Source organism: Puntigrus tetrazona, chromosome 25 (genome assembly GCF_018831695.1).
Source record: "Puntigrus tetrazona isolate hp1 chromosome 25, ASM1883169v1, whole genome shotgun sequence".
Lineage (NCBI taxonomy): Eukaryota > Metazoa > Chordata > Actinopteri > Cypriniformes > Cyprinidae > Puntigrus > Puntigrus tetrazona.
This window is the reverse complement of record NC_056723.1, coordinates 2,265,085-2,289,120: the sequence shown is the minus strand read 5'-3', so window position 1 is coordinate 2,289,120 and position 24,036 is coordinate 2,265,085. Positions and strand designations below refer to the sequence as shown.

The 24,036-nt window shown below is 37.2% G+C and overlaps 2 protein-coding genes across 7 annotated transcripts; one reads left to right on the top strand and one right to left on the bottom strand.

Moving 5' to 3' along the window:
• Positions 1-49: 49 nt before the first annotated feature.
• rab3il1 (RAB3A interacting protein (rabin3)-like 1) lies at positions 50-12,282 on the bottom strand. Of its 4 annotated transcripts, XM_043227908.1 has the most exons (12): positions 12,070-12,271; positions 10,926-11,121; positions 10,576-10,671; positions 9,392-9,469; positions 5,607-5,831; positions 3,904-4,032; positions 3,721-3,827; positions 2,869-2,892; positions 2,374-2,473; positions 2,219-2,285; positions 1,239-1,345; positions 50-1,207 (listed from the first exon to the last, which is right to left on the bottom strand). In XM_043227908.1, the coding sequence occupies exons 2-11, from the start codon at positions 11,007-11,009 to the stop codon at positions 1,260-1,262; spliced, it is 996 nt and encodes a 331-aa protein (XP_043083843.1). In that variant the 5' UTR covers positions 11,010-11,121; positions 12,070-12,271; the 3' UTR covers positions 50-1,207; positions 1,239-1,259. The 4 variants fall into 4 exon arrangements, with proteins under 4 accessions (XP_043083843.1, XP_043083844.1, XP_043083842.1 ...); XM_043227909.1 differs by having other exon boundaries at positions 50-1,345; positions 12,140-12,282; XM_043227907.1 differs by having other exon boundaries at positions 50-1,345; positions 12,070-12,244.
• On the top strand, positions 12,248-23,881 carry best1 (bestrophin 1). 3 transcript variants are annotated; one of them, XM_043227833.1, is made up of 10 exons: positions 12,248-12,370; positions 13,672-15,525; positions 16,258-16,352; positions 17,014-17,247; positions 18,343-18,497; positions 20,104-20,181; positions 20,676-20,828; positions 21,101-21,181; positions 21,627-21,778; positions 22,256-23,881. In XM_043227833.1, the coding sequence occupies exons 2-10, from the start codon at positions 15,374-15,376 to the stop codon at positions 23,181-23,183; spliced, it is 2,028 nt and encodes a 675-aa protein (XP_043083768.1). In that variant the 5' UTR covers positions 12,248-12,370; positions 13,672-15,373; the 3' UTR covers positions 23,184-23,881. The 3 variants fall into 3 exon arrangements, with proteins under 3 accessions (XP_043083768.1, XP_043083769.1, XP_043083770.1); XM_043227834.1 differs by lacking the exon at positions 12,248-12,370 and having other exon boundaries at positions 13,140-15,066; positions 15,204-15,525; XM_043227835.1 differs by lacking the exons at positions 12,248-12,370; positions 20,104-20,181 and having other exon boundaries at positions 13,140-15,525; positions 22,256-23,880.
• The last annotated feature ends 155 nt before the right edge of the window (positions 23,882-24,036 follow it).

Sequence of the window (24,036 nt, the reverse complement as noted above, 5' to 3'; positions counted from 1 at the left end):
TTGGAAAAAGTATGCATTATTCACCAGACAAACCTGAGTCGCACATTTATATTCTGCAGATGCTTTTAATGGAGTTTTTAAAGGTCCTTTTTAACATGACGAGGCAGACAAAGCAACGAACACGGCTTGAAAACGAGGCTGAACGATACATTTCCAAAACACAAATACAACCTTCCGCACACGCATCATCAAGTTAAATATGAAGACAGTCCACCACAAGCGAGTCCTACGCCGTAAACACTGTATGCGACCGTCAATCATGCAACGGTTATGATCGATAATACGGAGTGTGATGCATCACGGTACGGTTACCATAACTTGGTGCAATAAGCATCCATAACAGAAGCGCTGGAGACTCATGACACTTGCATAGAAAAGATTTCCGGAGGATTTGTCCGTTCAAAGAGCCTCACTGATGTACCTTCACATAAAGTTCTTGAGAACTCCACAAGCGATTCTATTGCTGCAATTAACATAACTATGAGTTTCAGACTAGGACAAGCATTCACGTCTTTGCCAAACAGGTTGTTAGAAGATTCGGAAGAACATAGAGATTGTCGAAACATCAACCTTTTCATGTCACGGAAGACTTCTTCAATACGAGCCAATTATTTTACCATCTTTCTAGGATTCAAAAAAACGCGTCTGAGCTGAGGAACACCAGATGAGCTGAAAACTTGCCATCGCGTGCCTAAACTCTGGATTTCTTTGCGAACGGCGGGTTAAATGTCAGTTCGGTAGCTTTTTTCTTTTCTTTTTTGCCGCGGAACGAAAAAAAACGCGAAATTGCGTTTAAATCATCTCACAGAATAGCAGTTCTGAGAAGCAAAGTCGAGATTGTGCAATATAAACTTTTAAAGAAGCGTAGGATAAAAACTTTTTTTGCTGTGTTACAAAAAAAAAAAAATCGAATTCCGAGAGAAATTTAGAATCGTTCGGGAATTCCGAAAAAAAAAAAAAAAAAAAAAAAACGGAATTGTGAGATAAATTGAGCGTTCTGAGCGGGAGGAAGTGTAACTTTTTAACGTTTCTACACGCCGGTAAATGGAAAAACGGCTTTATTTTTCACTTAAATGTCTTGTAAACGTTTACCTCGGTGTTAAGGAAGCGGCACAGTTATTGCATTCAGTCTTTCCCAGAGCCGGGAGCACAGTTCTGGGGGCTCTTCTGTAGTGCTTCCCTGGATAACAGCAGCATGGGAGTGTTTGGGGGGAAGTCAAGATGACCTCGCCGTGTTTCGTGTTTCGTGTTCTGCTTCTCTAGCTCTGCTCCGTCAGGAAATATCCCAGCTTGGCCACGCTCATCTCTCTCCGCAGACGCATCACTTCCCAAAACATCTGCTGGACTGCAACCACAGGAAATGTTTGTTTGATATACTGTATTGCAATAAATAAAAAAACACTCACGCACACATTTATAATGTATATTAAACTACATAAATATTGTATATAAATTTTTATGAATCATTTTTAATTTACATATAGCAATTTAAATATAAAATATATAGAAAATGCATACTATATATATGAACCTGGGCCACAATACCAGTAATAAGTGTTTATCGTCTGAAAACTAAATAAATATAAATAATAAGCTTCCATTGATGTATGGTTTCTTAGGCTAGGATAATATTTGGCAATTAATAATTTCTACATAATTATATATTGTTATTGAAGTCCTTAATAATGCTTATTGCTATTAAAAAATTAAGTTTCGTTATATTTGCGGTAGGTACAAAATATCTTAATGAAATATGATCTTAATGTCCTAATGATTTTTTGGCATAAAAGAAAAATTGGACAATTTTGACCAATATTCTTGGCTATTGCTACAAACATACTTATGCTATTTATGACCAGGGACACATAGAAAACAGTAATAGATACTTATTAAAAATAATACAAAATAAAATAGTTTTATATATTGATGTATACATATAAAAATAATTAATTGTGAATGCATACAAAATGTACATATACACATTAATTAATAAAAAATATAAAACTTAAAGAAATACAGATTTTTCACATGCAATTTTATATAAAATGTGCATATATATCAAATAAAATTTTATATATATATATATATATATATATATATATATATATATATATATATATATATATATATATATATATATATATATATATATTTTTTTATTTATTTTTTATATATCAAATAAAATTTTATTTATTTATTTATTTATTTTTAATCTCACCGTCCTGTCTGACGAGGCCCTGCTGGATGTACCTGATGTAAGTGAAGAAATTACACACGGCTGTGATCTGTGAGGAGAGAACGCCGTTTATTAACCCAGTCCTGAAATGAGCATCTGGTTATGAAGAATGAAGAGTATACAGTATAAACACGCACTCGTGCTCTGCTAGACGGAGATATATAGTAGTAATTCTCTTTATCTCCCAGTTTGATGCGATGTCGGCAGGGGCGGGACATGCCGCTCAAAGCACATTTGCTGTTCAAGGAAAGGAGAGCACAGGTCAATGGAGCTGTCAATCAAATCACTAAACAGCCAATAAGATACAAGGCCAGCAACGACACGCCCAGCAAGAAACAAACACACGGAAAACCTGTTCTTCAGTCGTGTGAGACTAAATACTTTTAACCTTAAATATATAATATAAAATAAATAATAAATATTCTATGAATTACACAAAGTGAGATGCACGCTGCAAGGTGAGGGGTTTTCGCAAAAAAAATATATATATATACGAAATAACTGAATTATATGTTAAAAATAAATTTAAAAAATATATTAATTTCAAATGAATAATATTCTCCAGACAGAAAAAGAACGATGTGTTAGTGTAAACAGGATTTCATGCACATTTGGTTCTTGCATTGACTTACGTTTCTATGGGTGTCCGGCAACCGCTGTGAAAACAACCCCAAATCAAAGAGTGATTAAAGAGCAATCGGTCTGATTCACGCGCGTTTGATGCCCCCCAGGATGCAGAGTCAGAGGCGTTTAACTTTGATCTGGACTAAAGAAACGTGGAAGCTAGGAGAAACAGTCTAAGAGCTGTTGGTGTGCATGCTATGGTGATATAAAATAAAATAAGATCATTTAATCATATATATATATATATATATATATATATATATATATATATATATATATATATATATATATATATATATTTATATATTTTATTTTATTTTTTTTTTTTTTTTTTTTTTTAAGAACAAATAAATAAGCATTAATAATTCATTAATTCCTGGCAAAATATCTATTCCATTACACCAGACATTTTTTTTTTTTTCAGTAGCTAGTTAGACTGTTTAGGTAATTTGCAAAGTAAATCGTAATTTGCATTCTGTTAAATTTGAAAAGAGATCAAAAGATTTTAAGTGGATCTGTCATTGTATTAATAAAATATATGTAATGCACATTATTTGAATCAGTAAATGATTCCTTAAAGGGACAGTTCACCCAAAAGTGAAACTTCTGTCATTAATTACTCAGCCTCATGTCGATCCAAACCTGTAAGACCTTCGTTCATTTTCAGAACACAAATTAAAGATATTTAGAGCCCTTAGGTTTCAGCAAAAATATCTTCATTTGTGTTCTTCTGATGAATGAAGGTCCTACAGCTTTGACAGGAGGGTGCCGTTTTTGGGTGCACTATCCCTTTAAATTCGTCTGATTGGCTAAAAGCGTGAAAGAAAGTGCCGGATGCGTTTTGTTCATACAGGACTTACTTGGGTCCTCCGCATTCGAGGGCTTTGAGCGTGTGCAGAGACGACGAGGCGACGGGCTCGATGGTCAGAGAGTTGTTCTCCACGGCGCACTGAACCGACTGAGACAGCTGGAGGAGGAGAACAGATCGTCAGAGAGAGAGAGAAAACACACGCTCGGAGGAAGACAAGTGCACTCGCACACACCTCAGAGCAGGTGAACGAAAGACAGGGCCCGATGTCCTCTCTGTACACCCTGCCGATGAACGCTGAGGAGCGATCCAGACCCGGCCTCTCCTTCCACGAGAGGAACTCTGCGAACAACACCGAGTCCAGCTACAGAAAAAACAGAGAGTTCAGTTCATCCTGCTTAAAGGGATAGTTCACCCGAAAACTGAAATCCATCAAGATATCCTAGGTGTATATGACTTTTATGTTTAATATGATCCTGGCTCCTCCAAGCTTTATAAATGGCAGTGTTCATTTTCAACAAAGAAGTCCAATGAAGTGCATTTATCCAAAATAAAAAAGTGCCTTGTGTGGTTCTGGGGGGTGAATAAAACCCTCCTGTACTTTTTTTGTAAGAAAAATATCCATATCCATACTAATAGCCATTCACTGCCATTGCAAACTCACACAAGAAAGTCATAAACACCTAGAATGTCTTAAGGGTAAGTAAATTATGGGGTAATTTTTTGGTGAACTATCCCTTCAACCACTTAATTAATTAAATGTACTTTCATAAGTCATTTCTTTTTCTTAAATGTGTTGATTGCCATTTTGTTTTGTTTCCTAAAGAAAAAAAGGTAAAATTAGCCAAGGTTGGTTTGCTGGCGTAACCTGGGCACCACACTGCTGTTCTTTTATATACAGTATTTATTCATGCTTTTAATTAACCTTTATTTGTACATGTTATATCTTTTTAGTCATTTTTAATATACACGATTAATATTTTAATATACTTTCCACTAATTTTTATTATGATATGTAAAACATTTTCATTATTTGTGCTATTTATTCATATATTTTATTTATAATGAAATACGTAAATATAAATAATTATAATATAAAATATTAACATGTTTTTTTGTATTTATTAACATATCTAACTAGTTTTTTGTATTTTGATCTTTTGTAAGTTAGCTTTTGTTTAAGTTATTATTATTTATATATTTCCTACAATATTATTGTAATATGTATTTTATTATTATTTCTAACGATACTTTTATTATATACAATATTATTATTATAATAATATAATATGTAATATGTTTTAGTATTTATTAATATTGTGAATTAGCTTTTTATTTTCAGATTTTGTTTTAATTTATTTTAATTAGATTTTAAACATTTGAATTTTAGTAATTTCAGCACCTTGATAACCTTCAATAAAACTAACCCTAACCCTAAACCTGCCAAGACATTTCACATTTTCATTTTAGTTATTCATTTTATTTTATTCCAGATTTATTTCAATTAACAACTTTTTTTTTTTTTTACTTTTAGTTTACCATAACAATGGCGCGCTGATCAGACTGGTCTAGGAAGATTTTACAGGAGCTCCGGAGGCGGTTGTCAGTAAATCATAAACCACCGTAAACCAGCAAACCGCCTTAGGCTGGATTCCGCCTTTTTTAAAGCAAGAAAGCAAAATAAATGAAGTTCTATTTCGGAACCCTTTGTACCCTGTTGCCATGGAGACCTGCCAGGGTTGACACACAGGTCACACAGAGCAGCTGACCAGGAATCAGACACACAGTATCAGAGAGAGGAGAACAGGAACTGCACAGATCAGAGAAATACAGAGCCATGAGAAGGTGCGGAGGAGGAGGAAAACAGAGGAAGAACAGCAGGAAGTCAGTGACCGAACCCTCATCGTGCAGCCCAAGAAACCCATGGTGTTTTTGTACCTCTTTGTCCTCCCGGTTTGTTGCTGCATCCATCGGTGCGGCCTCCGTTTGCAGCTGTAGAGCACCGCTGGCGCTCTTGTTGCGCGTGTGGCCCCCGGGACGAGACGGGGCCCGACTGGAGCCTGGTGACAGCAGCTGAGGGTGGAGCTGGCGGTTTGGTGAGGAGGGAGTAGAGGTCAGTACCAGGGTTTTCAGAGCCGAGACCTCCGCCTGCAGGACATCAATCTGAGAAAAAGTGAGGCAAAAAGAGTGAGACAGAAGGAGTGAGACAAAAAGAGCTAAACATAAAAGAGTGAGACAAAAAGAGTGAGACAGAAAGAGTGATACACAAAGAGTGAGCAAAAAGTAATGCATGAAGAGTGACACATAAAGAGTGAGCAAAAAGAGTGAGCAGAAAGAGTGATACACAAAGTGTGACACATTAAGCGCGATCAAAAAGAGTGATACTTGAAGAGTGATACATGGAGAGTGAACAAAAAGAGTGACACATGAAGAGTGATCAAAAAGAGTGATACATGGAGAGTGATGCAAAGGAGAGTGATACAAAGAGTGAAAAGAGTGATACACATGAAGAGTGATGACAGTGATCAAAAGAGTGATACCGACATGAAGAGTGATCAAAAAGAGAGTGACATGAAGAGTGATCAAAAAACATGAGTGACACAAAGAGAGAGTGATACATGAGTGAGAGTGATGCACAAAGAGTGACACATGAAGAGTGATACATGATACATGAGAGTGATGCACAAAGTGATACATGAAGAGTGACATGAGAGTGATGCAAAAGATACATGAAAGAGATACAAGAAAGAGTGATACATGAAGAGTGAACAAAAGAGTACATGAAGAGTGAATGAAGTGATACAGAAGTGACACACGAAGAGTGAGTGATACACAAGAGTGATACATGAGAGTGATGCAAAAGTGATACATGAGTGATCAAAAAGAGTGATACATGAAGAGTGATACAAAGAGTGATAAAAAGAGTGATGCACAAAGATGACATGAAGAGTGATGCAAAAGAGAGAGTGAACAAAAAAGAGTGATACAAAAAGAGCGACACATGGAGAGTGATGAAGAGTGAAAAAGAGTGATACATGAAGAGTGAGCAAAAAGAGTGATACACGAAGAGTGATACAAGGAGAGTGATACACGAAGAGTGATCAAAAAGAGTGACATGAAGAGTGATGCACAAAGTGAGTGATGAAAAGAGTGATCACAAAGAGGAGATAAAGAGACACAAAAGAGTGAGAAGAGTGATCAAAAAGTGAGTGAGTGATACAAAGAGTGAAGAGTGATACACGAAGAGTGATACATGGAGAGTGAACAAAAGAGTGAAAGAGTGATCAAAAAGAGTGATACATGAAGAGTGATCAAAAGAGTGATCAAAAAGAGTGACACATGGTATTTACATGAGATTGAGAGTGATACACAAAGAGTGATACAAAAGAGTGACAAGAGTGATACATGAAGAGTGATCATGAAGAGTGAGTAAAAGATACATGAAGAGTGAACAAAAAACAGCGAACAAAAAGAGTGAACAAAAAGAGTGATACATGAAGGGTGAAATACACAAGAGTGATACATGGAGTGATACATGATCAAAAGAGTGACATGAAGAGTGATGCACAAAGAGTGACACATGAAGAGTGATCAAAAAGAGTGATACACGAAGAGTGATCAAAAAGAGTGATCAAAAGAGTGATACACAAAGAGTGATCAAAAAGAGTGATACATGAAGAGTGATACGCGAAGAGTGATACATGAAGAGTGAACAAAAAAGAGCGAACAAAAATAGTGAACAAAAAAGAGCGATACATGAAGGGTGATCAAAAAGAGTGATACACGAAGAGTGATCAAAAAGAGTGATACATGAAGAGTGATACAAAGAGTGAGAAGAGTGAACAAAAACAGCAAAACAAAAGTGAACAAAAAAGAGTGATACATGAAGGGTGATCAAAAAGAGTGATACACGAAGAGTGATACATGGAGAGTGATACACGAAGAGTGATCAAAAAGAGTGATCAAAAAGAGTGACATGAAGAGTGATGCACAAAGAGTGACACATGAAGAGTGATCACAAATTTCAAATTCAAGAGTGATACACAAATACATGAGAAATGACAACTGTCCAGCATCAAAATAGAAAACAGAGTGAGTAAAAAATATGAGTGAACAAAAAATAAAGTGATGTACAAAAAAGTGAAAATGAAAGTGAAGTGCAAAGTGGCTAAATTGTCCAAAGTAAGTGGCGAGTGACAACAATGAAGAGTGACACATGAAGAGTGATACATGAAGAGTGATCAAAAGAGTGATACAGAGTGTGTGGGTGATTCACAAAGAGTGACACAAGAGTGATGAAAAGAGTGATACTTCCTGATACATGAGGAGAGTGATCAAAAGGAGTGATACACGAAGAGTGATACATGAAGAGTGATCAAAAAGAGTGACACATGAAGAGTGAACAAAAAGAGTCTGAAGTCCCAAGTACAGCGCCTCAGATGGTATAGAAGCGCTGCCGGGCCTTCTTCACCAGAGTGACACATGAAGAGTGACACATGAAGAGTGAACACCCAGGTACCGAAAAAAAAGAGTGAATCTTGATGGGATGGTAAGAGAGTGATACATGAAGAGTGAGGAGCAAAAGAGTGATACACGACAGTGTCGTCAGAGTGATGGCCACACATGGAGTACAGTGATGGTACAGCAGGGGCTCAGAACACAACCCTGAGGGCTCCAGTGCTGAGAGTGGGGAGGATGAGGTGATGTTTTCCCATCCGTGATGGAGATTGATCAAAAAGAGTGATACACGAAGAGTGATCAAAAAGAGTGATACATGAAGAGTGATATGCAAAGAGGGTCCAGTGTGTCCGGTATGAAAGAGTGAGCACAAAGAGTGATACGGAACAATGAGTGATGACATGAAGAGTGATCACAGAAGAGTGAACCCGAAAGAGTGATACATGGAGAGTGAATGCCCTCAAATGGTGAGAGTGATACATGGAGAGAGTGATACACGAAGATGGAGTAGTGATACATGAAAAGAGTGATACAAGCAGTGAGAGTGATACATGGAGAGTGATACATGAAGAGTGAGAAAAAAGAGTGATACATGAAGAGTGATACATGAAGAGTGAACAAAAAGAGTGATACATGAAGATTGATCAAAAGAGTGACACATGCACAAAGATACACAAAGAGTGTGTGTGATCAAAAAGAGTGATACAAAGAGTGATGATACAAAGAGTGACACATGAAAAGAGTGATACAAAGAGTGAACAAAAAGTGCGAACAAAAGAGTGATACAAAAGAGTGATACATGAAGAGGTGAGCAAAAAGAGTGATACGAAGAGTGATACAAAGAGTGATACACGAAGAGTGATCAAAAGAGTGACACGAAGAGTGATGCACAAAGAGTGATACATGAAGAGTGATCAAAAAGAGTGATACAAGAAGAGTGATACGCAAAGAGTGATACATGAAGAGTGAGCAAAAAAGTGAACAAGAAGAGTGATACAAAAAGAGTGACACATGAAGAGTGAGCAAAAAGAGTGATACATGGAGATGGAGAGTGACACATGAAGTGTGATCAAAAGAACACTAGAGTGATACAAAAGAGTGATAGAGTGATACAAAGAGCGACACATGAGAGTGAGTGAAAATACATGAGAGATACATGAAGAGTGATATATGGAGAGTGAACAAAAAGAGTGATACATGAGAGTGATACACGAGAGTGAACAAAAAGAGTGATACATGAAGAGTGACACATAGTGAGACGGCACCTTGCCCTGAGCCTCCTTCAGCTGCTTCTCAGCTGCCGCTTGTTTCACGTTGGCTTCTCGCACCATCTTATGAGCCTCCTAGAGATTACATGAAATACACGTGTCTTATGTTTGCATTTAGTCATTTTGTCTTATGTCTGACGTGCTAAAGTTCATAGAAAATAAGTTATTATAGTCATTGTATTATTTTACGTGCATGTAGTATTTTTAGACGATTTTACATGAATGGTGAGGCTACTTGGAACCTTTTTAAAAACAAATAAAAAAATTATATTACAATTATAAATAATTAACAATGGATTTTTTTTATAAATGTATTGCAAAATGTAATTTTATTAAATATTTGGAATGCAAAAAAAATAATACAAATATTTTCAATGTAATACAAATTGTAAGACTATGAAGTATTTTTGCTACAATAATTAAAAATTCTAAATTAAATTTAAAAAATTACAGTATTTATTCATGCTTAATTAACCTTTATTTAAAAAAATTAACCTTTATTTGATATAATTTTTGTCATTTTTAATATTATATTAATATTATATTATTAATATTATAATATTAATATAATTTTTATGATACATAAAACAATTTCATTATTTGTACTATTTATTCATATATTTTATTTATAATGAAATATGTAATGTAAACATAATTATTATATAAAATATTAACATGTGTTTTTGTATTTATTAACATTTTAAACTAGTTTTTTTGTATTTTGTTATTTTATAAGTTAGTTTTTGTTTCTATTAGATTATACAAAATGCTTCATTATTATGTTATTATAATGATTATTAATATTATAAATATTATACATAAATTATGTAAAAATTTAATTATATAAAATTTGTATAAATTAACATTAATTGTGAGGCTCCATAAATCAATTAAATGTAATAATATATTAATAAATTATTTAAAAATGTCTAATTTAGTACAATATTCAATAATAAAACTGTTAAGTTGTTTTATAACACACATTAACTTGTCACCAAGATACCATTTAAAATGAGCTACTACAGGCAAAATGATTAAAATAAGTAATACAATAAGCTAAAATGTAATCTATTGTTAGCCTTCGTGTCACATGCATCTGTCTCTTTACACTGACACACAATAGTTTTCTCTGTTCACTGTCAATCTACTGGCAGTGATGATGTCACATTAGTCCCGCCCACCTCAAACAGACTGGCGGTCAATTCCTCCAATTCCTGCTCCAGCTGATTCCTGACGTGAGACAGTCTGACACACTCCTCGTCTTTCAACTTCAGCTCCTGAAAACACAGACGAGAGCCCATAAAGCATATTTGAATAGAATCGATTTGAATAGGAGAGCCTGTTAACTAAACAAAAAAGTTTACCTAAATATTTTCTGAAAAACACATTAACTGATAGATTGAAGTGGAGCGGTATACTTGTGTATTACTGCAGTGTTTTTAATCAGCCGTCATTCCGACGGCACCCATTCACATCCATTGCTGAGCATGAGAGCCTTTCACGCTGAAAACTAGAACAGAGTATCTGGCACCTTTTGTGCAGCATCCAGCTGCTCTCGGAGGAATTCTGTTCCCTTCTCCTTGATCTCCAGAGAGGAACTGCGCAGACGGGACATGTTGTACGTCTCTCGTCTGTGTGCTCCCGCCTCCTCCTCCTCCTCCGGGGGTATCTTCTGGCCTCCATCACCCCCCAGTCCAGGCCTCGGATCTGGCTCCAGGTCGACCAACCTGCAAGATTTCACCAATTCTCAAAAATCACGATCAAAAATCCTAAAGGGACATGTTCAGGGTGCATGTTTAACTGATAACTTATTTATTTTCATTTCATGTATATTTATTTATTTAAGCTATTTAAGGTTTTTTTTCCCCAATGCGTCGCCAGCATCTCCTGTGCATGCTTAACTGATAACTTATTTATTTTCTATTAGATTTCATGTACATGCTTTAATTTTTTTTTCTCAATGCATTGCCAGCATCTCCAGTCATAGCTATGCAAAGATTTGATTTCACAGTATCACAGCTATTAAACTAATACTTGTTAATTGTTTTGATTTTAAAATATTAGTATTTGTATTAGTATCAGTATTCGAATGCACAGAATGATCTATAAGCAAAAAGAGGTATTTGCTTTCAAATTAAATTATTACACTATAAATTCAAGGTTTGCCTGCTTTATATCTATCAGTGTCTCAAAATGAAAAGTTTGTTAGAAATGAAGCAATCGAATGTAATCAGTTAGTTGCATTGCATTAATAATGCAACTGAAATAGTAACACCACTTATTACATTTTAACTATTGTAACTTGTAATCTGTAACCCATTACATTTCCAAAGTAACCTTGCCAATAGGAGTCTGAGATCCAAACAAGGACCATCTCCAAGTTCCTTTTACAATATAAAAATAACCTAGACATGAAAACATAACGCCACACCCTCCTTTATACAGTCTGACAAAGCCGTGGACGATTTCGTACAAGCTCGTGTGTCGTTACGGTGAGAATCAGCCCTGTTTGAACTTCAGGGCGGTTTATGCAACCCTGCGCTCCGCGGTAGTCGCGGCGTTTCCCGTGAGCGCTCCCCGCCCTTCCCCTCACCGCGCCCGGCTACAGGGCTCCCCGCGACCCGCGGTCACCCGCTCGTGTCAGCGCGAACAAAACGACAATCCGACGAACTTACAGTGTTACAAAGTTGCGGCTCCGCTTTGCCGAAACGAAAAGAGATAAACAGCCGTGAGAAAAATACCAACAGATCTGACTGAAGTTTTCCGACCGAGCTCGATCGTTGAGATCTGATCCGGACAAACACTCCGGAGTCCGGACCTGAGCGACGAATCCGTGATGTTTGGTTTTGTTTTGGCTCGTGAGGTTTTGGCAGACTTTCCTCTGAGATTGAGCAGGAAAAATGTCCAGCTGTCAATCACAGATCACATGATCGAGCGGAGGCATCCAGGAATCACGTGACACGCCTCGAACAAATAGTTCAGCGTAACTCTTCTATTCAGTTCCACTCTGTGTGTCATGTAGGATTGTTATTGTGTGAACTGCTCTGGTGTGTTATGTTTGTTCCGTGCTGTGATGTTGTGTTTCTTATTTTATGTGTTCTTCTGTTTTATAATTGCTCAGTTTTAGTATGTTCTTGTGTGGCCTATATGATTTTTTTGTGTGTTATGTAATTTTTGTTCTTTTGTATGTCATGTTGTTATATTGTTTTTGTTCTATTCTGTTCTGTATGCTATGTTGTGTACATATGATGTGTTATGTTATGTTCTCGATTCTCGTTGCTGAAACTTTTTTTCAGTAGGGCAGTTATATATTTCGATGTTACATTATGTTGCGTTATGTTACATTAAATTGTTTTTTCAGTTCTACTATATTATATTCGTTCTATCCTGTTATGTGTTACATTATTTGTTCAGTACTGGTATGTTGGTTCCATTGTATTATGTCGTATGTTACTGTATGTTACATTATATTGTGTTGTTATGTTACATTAAATAGTTTGTTCAGTTCTAGTAAATTATGTTTGTTCCATTCTGTTATTTTGTGTGTTACATTAATGTTACATTATGTTGTATGTTACTGTTTGATACATTATATCGCCTTTTTTGTATAGTTTTCCCAGTTCTAGCATGTTATGTTTGTTTCATTCTGTTATTTTGTATGTTACATTATGTTACATTAATGTTACATTATGTTGTGTGTTACTGTTTGTTACATAATATCACCTTTTTTATAGGTTTTTTTTCAGTTCTAGTATGTTATGTTTGTTCCATTCTGTTATTTTGTGTGTTACATTAATGTTACATTATGTTGTATGTTACTGTTTGGTACATTATATCGCCTTTTTTTATAGTTTTCCCAGTTCTAGCATGTTATGTTTGTTTCATTCTGTTATTTTGTATGTTATATTATGTTACATTAATGTTACATTATGTTGTACGTTACTGTTTGTTACATTATATTGCCTTTTTTAGTTTTTTTTTTCAGTTCTAGTATGTTATGTTTGTTCCATTCTGTTACTTAGTTTTTAGTGTTATGTTACGCTAAATTATTTGTTCAGTTCTGGTATGTTATGTTGGTTCTGTTGTGTTATGTTGTATGTTACTCTACATTACATTACATTGTGCTCTTATGTAACATTGAATAGATTTCTTATATCTAGTATCCTAAGTTATATTTGTTCCATTCTGTTACTTTGTGCATTATGTTACGTAATGTTACATACCTTTTTTTGTTCAGTTCTAATATGTTTTATCTGTTGTTTGTTCTCTTCTGATAGGTTGTTTGTTCCATAACATTATACCCGTTGAAGTCAAATCTATAGAAAACAGAGAAATACTATGGTACTTTCTGTTTTGGTGAAATCTTGACATACCTCCCAACTGGGCATCTCTCTTCTTCTGCTGTATGCCGATCTGTAAAATCTCCTTTGCCAAAGAATGTGGGTGACGAGTATACAGCTATCCCAGAATTCCCTGCCACCAGCACCTCGTACCCCGGTACAGACCTGGAGTGTGCAGGAGGAGAGGAGGAGAGCTGTACACGATGGATTCCTTCAAAAGCGTCCATCACGGAAAGTATATTCCCGGTCTAGCACCTCTTAAAAACACAGCCTCCGTGAGGGCACTCACTTCAGTTGCATTTCTCACAGCCAGCCTGTATACACAGAGATTATCTTCGCATTCAGAGATTAAGACATTGTAGTTTTTTCCGCATGCATCACTGCTAAAGTTTCCATTGGCGTTATCAAAATGTAACCAAAGCATTGCACCATAACCTAATGTTTGCAAAAATGTATTTAAATATCTACCCAAAGTGCTATCAAAGAGACACAACTGGAAAGTCCTTATTATACGTAAAAGTATAAAACGTCTTACAATACAAAAGCGTTATGTATGCCGTAAACTGTAAATAAACGTTATGCCATTAATGATGAAATTATGATAAAATGCTTATTCAAATTTGGTAGTTGCTTTTGATATAAAAAAAGAGGGAAAGGTAAATGCGCCATATAGTAAGATGCATGAAAAGTCTCCCGTGTCATTATACAGTGACAGAACACAACAGAGAAATCAGGCTTACCCCAGTGACCTAATGAGGCTTTTTCTCCACAGACTCTTCATGCAAAAGCACTTTCAAAAACCCTGTCGTTAAATACACTCTCAGATGATATTTGCATGTTTGGAGTATCTAAACATCGCACTGGATGACTTCGGTCTAACCCTGAACGCCGTTCCAGCGCTTCAATGGTCAGACACGAGTTAAATGAAATGGGGCCACACGTAAAAGTGCATTTCCTCCACTAGAGGGCCCTACTTAGTGCACTAAACACCCTGCTGAGGGCCTCTGTGATCAGAAAAGGTTTATTGGAGCCTAAACTCCGCATGAAAGGTTAAGAAATGCTGGTCATTTATTTCCTGTGTTGTAGCTACATAATATTTACATTACATAACTGCAATTAATACATGACTCTTTTAACAAAGTGTTTGTGCATGTGTGAATTTTGAAAGATTTGCTCAGATTAACAAACCCCCCTCCAGTTTTCCACAATGCCTCTTTGTTAGTGGAAAACAGATTAACAGGTCAAGTGACCGGAGGTGTGGGCGTCTCTGCTCAGTCTTTCCCGTGTTTAACGGTTCCGGTAAAGACGTCAACTCCCGAAACATCACACGCCGTGAGTACAGTTGCTTCTTTCTTACAGATACAGTGTTTCAGGCCCGCAGACAAGGAATGGAAAGCAATTGCGTTTGATATGATGAACAAACAGTGTGGTGTTTTCTGTTTCGTTTGACCCGTGCTAACTTGTTGCAGTTTGTTTAGGTGCTGATGCATGCCGACTAGCATCTGATTCAGCTAGTGCTGAGCATGCATGCGTTTCCTGCGGTAGATGTCCATGCTTATCGTCTCTAATCGTAGTGAAGGACCGGTCGAGACTGTGATTGACAGGCTGTGAGTGGTCTTCCTGTCCAGAGGGGGCAGCGATGACGGTCACATACTCCCGGCGGGTGGCAGACGCGCGCCTGGGCACCTTTTATCGCCTGCTTCTGCGATGGAAAGGAAGCATCTATAAACTGTTATACCGAGAGCTGCTGATCTTCACTGTGATGTATTGCACCATCAGCATCACATACAGGTAAACATTGATTTTTCATTTTCTTTACATGAGCCAAGATTGTAGTGATGATATACCAGATATACCATGGTGTTTTGTTATGTACCATGGTATTAAAAGACAACAAGTGCCATGTTTTTATCATGGTAGCATCATTAAGTACATGTATATGAATTACAATAGCACTGGTATGTTTTAAAGCATCATCATTGATGTTCTATTAGTACCTTATGTAAGGTCAAAATGTATATGGTACTTAAAATAAAGGTATTTTAAGGAATACCATGGTAAAACACACACACACACACACACACACACACACACACACACACAAGGCATTTCATGCTACTGTATGTTCAGAAACATGGGATGACATTTGTACCATGTCCAAATTTTGCATTACATTTAAATTATTTTTTAAATCTAGCCATTTAGCAGACACTTTTATCCAAAGCGACTTACAAATGAGGACAATAAAACTAAGTAAAACTAACAAAAGCGCGTTTTCTTTTGTTATACTGTACATAATAAATAAATAAATAAATAAATAACAGATAGTATAGAAAAAGAATAGAGGCCTTTTTTTTTTTTTTTTTTTTAATAAGTAGAAAGAAAACAAATAGAACACAAAAAAAAGAACAAAAATATATTTTTCAAGAAAACAAGCAGTTAGTTATTATTGACAAAGTGTTACGTCTAGTGCTTTTATTCAATAAATCACCTGTTCTTAAATATGCCATCTTTGACTGACAGGTGTATATTGACCGAGGAGCAGCGCAGGATGTTCGAGAAGCTCTCCATGTACTGCGATCAGTACGCACAACTGATTCCTGTGTCCTTCGTACTGCGTAAGCGCTAGCAGTAGTGCTTTTTGGGGTTTAAAAGAACCAAATCCCACCCTCTCTCTCTCTCTCTTCCTGCAGGATTCTTTTTTTATTTTTAATTAATTAATTTTTTTCATTACTGAAATATATGTATGCATACACACATGTAACTTTTTTTTTTAAAAAAATTTATAATGAAGTAAAAATAAGTCAATTTATTAAAAAAATAAAAATAAAAAATTCTGTATCTATAATACAGGTATGGTCTCAACAAAAGAAAAGCAGAGGATTCCACATTTTATAGAATGAATGGACAGAGTCACTGATAAGAGTATTTGATTTTTTCCAAATGTAAGAAAGGCATCAAATCTTTCAACCAAGAGAGGTTGGGAGGGGGGCATGAGGATTTCCAGTGTAGACGTCTTTTGGCTATCAAAGAGGCAAAGGCAATAATATCGGCATGGTGCTTCTTATATAAGCCATCAACAGGAGATATTCCAAAAATTGCCGTTATTGGACAAGGTATCACAGAAACACTAAGAGCTTTTGGCATTGTATCAAAAAAAGAGGACCAGTAAAAATTCAGACTAGGACAAGTGTAAAATTTGTGGTCTGCTGGGGTCAACAAGCATCTATTGCACCTATCATCTTCTGATAAACAGAGTTTTTTTATTTTTTCCTGCAGGATTCTACGTGACTCTCGTGGTGACTCGCTGGTGGGGTCAGTTCGAGAGCATCCCGTGGCCGGATCGGCTGTCGGCGCTGGTTAGCGGACACGTCCGGGGCGAGGACGAAGGGGCCAGACTCGTCCGCAGGAGTCTGATGCGTTACGCTAACCTGTCGGGCCTCCTGATCTACCGCTCGGTCAGCACCGCCGTCTACAAGAGGTTCCCGACCATGAGCCACCTCGTTCAAGCAGGTAAACTGTGATTCTGGCCAAGTAATGTGGCCTAGAACAGAGATTAAAGCCATGTTTTGTGCCGGTACCCTTCAGTATCTGGGATTTATCCTCAAAGAGGAAACAGGAAGGAATTACGGCCAGATTCCTAAGAGCTTTGGCTGTTGGGAAATAGTTCACACAAACATGTAAATTCTGTCATAAATGACTCAACCTCGTGTCAAGTCGCTATTTATACTGAGCTGGACTGTTTAAAGTTTAAAGTGAATGGGGCCGTGAAGCTGCAAGAATCACAAAAACAGCGTAAAAGTGTTTTTTTTTAATTGTACCAAATCCTTGGGTCCTTATATTGGGTCAAGTATGAACAGATTTGACTACTTAGTTCATTTCCATGAATACAAATCTTAATGTTTGGGCATATAATGATATTCTTGGGAACTGTGTGCTTTTAATTTTATTGCAACAGTTTGGAAATGGACCCTTTTCTATTTCAACATGAAAAAAAATAAATGATTAATTCAATCGGTGTGGAAGAGCTTAGCTGGTCTGCAGAAAGCCAATAAATATATTCAATAACTTTCTTTTTTAGTGTACTTTAACCATCTGTACTACTCTTGATGCAAGGATAGTTCAATGAGACATTCACGGGTCTCTACAGAGCTCCATAAATGTGCTCAAATATTCAGATTTTTCATATATGGATCTTATTTGACCAATATCTACTTTCTCTCCAGTTCAGAAAAACAGCAATGAGTTGATATGAACTAAATAGAATAGATACTATTAAAGGGATACTAAATGCTCACCTTCATGTCACACCAAACCCCTAAGACCTCCATTCATCTTCAAAATACCAATCAAGATATAGTCCTGATCCCAGCTGAATGCAGAGCTTGAAAATGACTAAAGTAATCAAACCTGTTCATTAGAAGATGGTGTCCCAATACATCTGCCAATATCATATTAGCACCAGACCTCAAAATGAGGTCAGAGTGGCCCCCCTCGATCCCGTTTGAGGAAGATTTTGGAGCGTGACGGCCCCCGACCTCTGTATAAGTTCATGCACAAGAGCAAAGTCAGCATTCGTACGGTCTGAAAAACTCTCCTGTACTGTAGGTCTGATGACGGCTGAGGAACTGAGGCAGTTAGAGGAACTGCCCTCCCCTCATAATAAGTTCTGGGTTCCCTGCATGTGGTTTGTCAGTCTGGCCATGAGAGCTCGATCCGAAGGACGCATCAATAATGACGTCGCGATGACCGCCATCCTCAACGTATGTCTGTCTGTGTATACAGACTCCTGTGTATATATCACCCCTGTGATTCCCATTGTGTGTGTGTGTCATAAATATCACCTTTTTTACTATATTTCGTATAGAATCAAAATGTTTATTTAATATCTAGCTTCATTTTACTGTTTTAATGTCTGCCATTTATGATGGCATTTATCATAGAATACCATTAATAACCTATATTCAAGAAAACTCTTGGCAACTGATTAAATGTAATCTTGAATTAGGTAATCAGAGTACTCGTAACTGGATTATACAGTATTACATTTTAAAATGTTGATAATCACATTACAGATAAGGTTACTTTTTATGCATTAAATGATGGGGTAGGCTTAAAACAAGTTGGGTTTCTAAAATATCTGTCAGAAGTTAGTGAAAAAAAGTTAGTAATCATGTAATCTGTAATCAGAAATGGACTACGATTTGTAAGTAATCTACCCAAGACCATATATGTGTTTGTTTTTAATATTGTTGTGAATGATTCGCTGAGTCGAGTCTGATTCAAACCGGTAATGTATGAGTGAGTCTGTTTAATGAATCTTTTAACTGAACAGTTTTAAACCAATGGTTTTTCGTGAATCGGACAACATTGTGTGTGTGTGTGTGTGTGTGTGTGTGTGTGTGTGTGTGTGTGTGTGTGTGTGTGTGTGTGTGTGTGTGTGTGTGTGTGTGTGTGTGTGTGTGCGTGTTAAACTCTACCAGTTTAACGGTTTATTTTACTGACTTGACTGAATAAAAACTCGCTGTTCAGTGAAGGAGTCGCGAATTCGAAACAGGCCACACCCGTCAGATTTGAAACCGCTGAAATCTGTCCCTAATAATTCAAGCTGTTTCGTGTAACTTTAGTCGTGTAATTTTTCATTTTATTTCTTTTTTTATCATTGTTATTTTGATTCTGACATAACAGAAAAATAACTAAAGCGAGCGAGTCAGTAACGGCTTGACAGTTCACTGACTGAACTGAGTTTGATTCGAACCGCTAATTTACGAGCGAGTTGAATCTTTTTACTGAACTTTTCCTTATTGACGTAATAAAACCCTTGAGGCTAGTTGGTCAAAATTAATCTGATTGTATTTTAGCTTTTGGATTGTATCAAATCTTTAAAATGGGTTGTTCAAAAGGTAAAAAAAAAAAAAAAAAAAAAAAAAAGGTGGACCAGTCAGAAGAAGTTATTTTTGTGTAAATGCAATTCAAAGGTTCTGGGTCAGAGTGATCCAATTCAACTTTGCTTTGAAAAACAGGCAAAAGCTGGGTTACGTGATCCTGGTTAGCAAAACATTGGATTTCCAATTCCAGATCACTCTGATTCTGTTGAAACGTTTTGAACAACTGGCCCCTGGAACTAATGATTCAGTTACCTAATTGATTCAAACTGCTAACATACAAAACGAGTTTAATGTTTTTGAGGGAACCGTTTTTTTTTTTTTTTTTTTTGGTGTGTTTCGAACAGCATATAGTTTTCAGTATTAGTGTAATCATGGAATTTCAGTAGTAACATCTGGGACTGAAGTAAAGCTGTTTAGAAGGTATTTAACTAAGAAGCCCATAATTCTCCCTGTGAGAAATAGTTTTTTTTTCTCTGGGTAGGAGTTGAACACACTGCGCTCTCAGTGCATGAGGCTCTATGGCTATGACTGGATCAGCCTACCTCTTGTCTACACACAGGTTTGACGGTTCAAACTCATCTAACTTCATTTAATAGTACTAAATATAGAGTCAGAGACAGAACTAGCCATACTACGGACAGACCGCTCATAACACGAGTTCACTGTATAGATCCAAGCAAAATCTGAAATGAGTTGAACTAACCAAATATGTATGACCAATTGACATTGATTACTTTATTATATATGATTAATCTCTGGATAGAATGGGAAATAATCTTTAAATGGTCTCTAATTGATTGGAATGGCTAATAGTGATAGGTTGGAATGCATAGCGATGACCTCTGATTGGTTGAAATGCATAGCGATGAACTCTGATTGGTTGAAATGAATAGCGATGAGCTCTGATTGGTTGAAATGCATAGCGAGGACCTCTGATTGGTTCAAATATTCATGAACTAATTGGTGTGAACATTTGTTCACACTGAATGGTTGAAATTATTGTTTTTTTTGTCATGCATAAACAGTTTGCAAATGTCCTGTGATTTCTGATAGGTTGTAACCGTGGCCGTGTACAGTTTCTTTTTGGCTTGTCTGATTGGTCGTCAGTTCCTCGACCCCGCCCAGGGTTACCCGGGTCACAACCTTGACTTCTACCTGCCCGTCTTCACTTTGCTGCAGTTCTTCTTCTATGTGGGCTGGCTCAAGGTGTGTTATCTTATTAGTGAAGTCTCGCATTAGTTGGCGCTCCACCTCACGCTCACAGTCCATAATAACTGTTTTTTATTGACTAAAATGACATGTTTAGGGCTAAATTAACGTTGCCTAATTATATGAAGTTCAATGCAGCTGACATGATGTAAAGAAAACAAATTTAGTGAAACACTACTTTAATAAGGGTTACATCACCACACTGATGTAATAGAGCTATATCATTTTTAACAAAAAGTCAGAAAGTAATTGCATTGGTGTGTTTTCAGGTGGCAGAGCAGCTCATTAATCCGTTTGGGGAGGATGATGATGACTTTGAGACGAACTGGCTGGTGGACCGTAATTTACAGGTACATTATCTTCCCCACTAATAACATGTTTCTTGACCTCGTTTGTGTCATTCTGTCTCGTCTTGCTCTGTGGATTTGAGTGTCTGGTTGTACAGTCTCTCTGGTAAAATCTCCCAACTTGTGTCTCTGTATTATAAGGTACTCTAATAATTTATTTGATTATGCATGGGCCAAAATTATTTCTATCGTTTCAGTTACTGATGCCAATGTAGAAATATTTATATTTGTATTTGTATTTATTTTTCACCTGAAAATATCTACTGTAATATTTTATCTTAAAATAATGAGTATTTTTATTGCACATTTTTTATACCTGCGCCAAATCTTTAGTTTTGTGTCACAGGAGCTGACACTGTAGCACTGCCGAGGTGTTAAACATTAATATTTCTCCTTTTTGTAAGCAGCCGTGCTTGTCCGAACATAACTAGATGCGTCTTTCTCCCAGGTGTCTCTGCTGTCAGTGGATGAGATGTACGATCTGGTTCCTTTGGTTGAGAGAGATAAATACTGGGATGAATCTGAACCTCAGCCTCCATACACAGCAGCCAGCGCCGAACACCGCAAACCCTCATTTATGGGATCTGCTTTGGACATCAGGTGACACACACACACTTTAACCCACCGATACTACATGCACATGTTGGGTGCACAAACAAAATTCAGTTAAAACGTGCTTCAGATTTTTATTAAAAATATGTTGTAGATTTTTCTTGATTTTTTTTTTTTTTGCCACCAAAAGAGGCATGAAAACCCCCATTTTGTATAAGTACTGTATATAAAGGTTAAATAATGGAAAGTTAATTTTTTTTTTTTTAACTATACGAGATAATGATAACAGTAATTGTACTTAAAGTGATTTTCACACATATGTATTATGTAAAACTTTGATTTTAGATGCGATTAATTGCAGTTAATTGTTTGACTGCTGTAATTATGATATGTTAGGGTGCAATAATAATTTTGATCAATAAAACACAGCCAGGAAAAGTTTTAAAACACATTTTGCCTATCAGAAGATCCTCAAGGTCAGCTGTGAATTACAAACAAGGTCACCGTTCTCTCTCTGTCTCTCAGCGTTCCCAAAGAGGAAATGGAATTCCAGCACAATCTGGAGCAGATTAAAGAACACGAGGAGGCCAATCATTCCACTCCATTTCTGGGCAGCTTGAGTCGCATTCTGGGCGTCCAGTCGCCCAGTTTTCCTCGCTCGACCCCCACGTCCCGAGTCTCCCTCCTGCGGCGTCGCCCCCGCGCCCCCTTCTCTCGCTTCCCCCTTTACCTCCATCCCGAGAGCTCTCCGATGCCCAGCCACGCCCGGAACGCTGACATGGAGGATGCATTCTCGTCCATGCCTCTTTACGAAAGACCCGGATTCTACAGTTGCCCTCAGACGCCCATCCACTGCGTGCCTCCATCCACCATTCCTCGCCCAAGACCACGTAGAGCCCAGGGCGACAGCTCCAGCTCCCTGGCTCATCCGCTGATGGGCTCGCAAGTCCTGGCACCGCCAGACACGCCCGCACCTCCTTCCTCCGCCTTCCCTTGGGTGGGTGAAGACAGCGAACTCTCGGGTCCCGCTTTCTCTTTTCCGGACCCTGTACCAGAGCTGTTACCCAAAGTGCGGCCGAGTCAAGGGTTGCCGTCGCGCCGCCCCCTGCCTCTGAGACTCTCTTTGGAGACATCCCCATCCCCGTCTACGCCCGAAAGGGTGTTTTCTTTCACTCCCCCATCTTGGTCGCAAGCTCAAATCAACACCGCAAGTTCGGGGAGTGTGAACGCAGCCGCGACTTCGAACAGTAACAACAACCTATGCAACGGCGTGGCGAACAACCCCTGGCCAATCAGCAGAAGCACCACTGCAAGCACAGCCAATCCCGTCAGCCCGAGCCCCACGGCGACTCAGCAGACAGCCAATCAGCACAACTCTGCCAACGACTCTGGCATCTCATTGGCTGAGGGGGATCTGTTGTGCGCTGCGGTGAAAATGAAGGAACAGCTCTGAGTTGGGTGGAAAATACCAGCTTGGATTCTCATCCAGACTAGATTAGAGCTGTTCTAGCATGCATTTGAATGCGTTTTAAGAAGGCTCTTTCCAGTGTTCTCAAAAGCTTCTGGGACACTTCTGAGGCGGTGAACTTTCGTTCTAAAAGAGGAAAAAAGAACGATTGATTATGTTGAGAAGTGAGAAAGATCGCTCCTTTAGCTGTTGTATAAGAAACACTCTAGTTTTATGTTCATGGCAAGGTAATAAAACACAAAATATAGGTCTTTTTTACAAAATATTAACATTTTAGAATAACATTGCTAGATTTATAATGTTAATAGCTGTGGAAACACATCTATCAAAGTCTGTGACAAGGGTAACATGCATAAGTTGATCAATTCCATCAATCAAATGGACATTATTTTTGTTTTTTTATTATTATGTTGCTGTACATTATGTGGATGGAGGAGACAGGTCGTATAAATCAGTAAAGTCATTTAATGTGTGACTCAGTGTTATTTTAGTATCCTTAATGTGCTTATTATAGTTTTTTTTCCTTCATATTTTCCATTTTAAGTTTTGGTCGACATTGTTTTCTGGCTCACTTTCATTTAAAAGCTCAAATTAATTATTCCTCAATCTATTATTAAATAATTTATATATAGGAATTTCCATGTGTAAACACTTTTGATTAGTTTTTTGCATTTATTTATTTTCCATTTCCATTTTAAATTACTAAGATTTTGTAATTTGTGCTTTTGTATTTCATTTTTTGCCGACTCACTTTCACATAAACAGGAAAAGCTTCATGAATTATGCATCTATTCTTAATCTTCATCTATCATTAATTATGCATGTCTGTTCTCAAATG

What these genes read in the sequence shown, in the direction of transcription:
- rab3il1 (XM_043227909.1), bottom strand. Translation starts at nt 11,009, where the DNA reads ATGTCCCGTCTGCGCAGTTCCTCTCTGGAGATCAAGGAGAAGGGAACA. An exon ending in CAAACCGGGAGGACAAAGAG is followed by an intron (nt 4,033 to 5,606) that starts GTACAAAAACAC and finishes TTTTTTCTGTAG; the next exon opens with CTGGACTCGGTGTTGTTCGC. An exon ending in TGCCGGACACCCATAGAAAC is followed by an intron (nt 2,474 to 2,868) that starts GTAAGTCAATGC and finishes TTCCTTGAACAG; the next exon opens with CAAATGTGCTTTGAGCGGCA.
- best1 (XM_043227833.1), top strand. Translation starts at nt 15,374, where the DNA reads ATGACGGTCACATACTCCCGGCGGGTGGCAGACGCGCGCCTGGGCACC. An exon ending in ACCATCAGCATCACATACAG is followed by an intron (nt 15,526 to 16,257) that starts GTAAACATTGAT and finishes TTTGACTGACAG; the next exon opens with GTGTATATTGACCGAGGAGC. An exon ending in TACCTCTTGTCTACACACAG is followed by an intron (nt 20,182 to 20,675) that starts GTTTGACGGTTC and finishes GATTTCTGATAG; the next exon opens with GTTGTAACCGTGGCCGTGTA.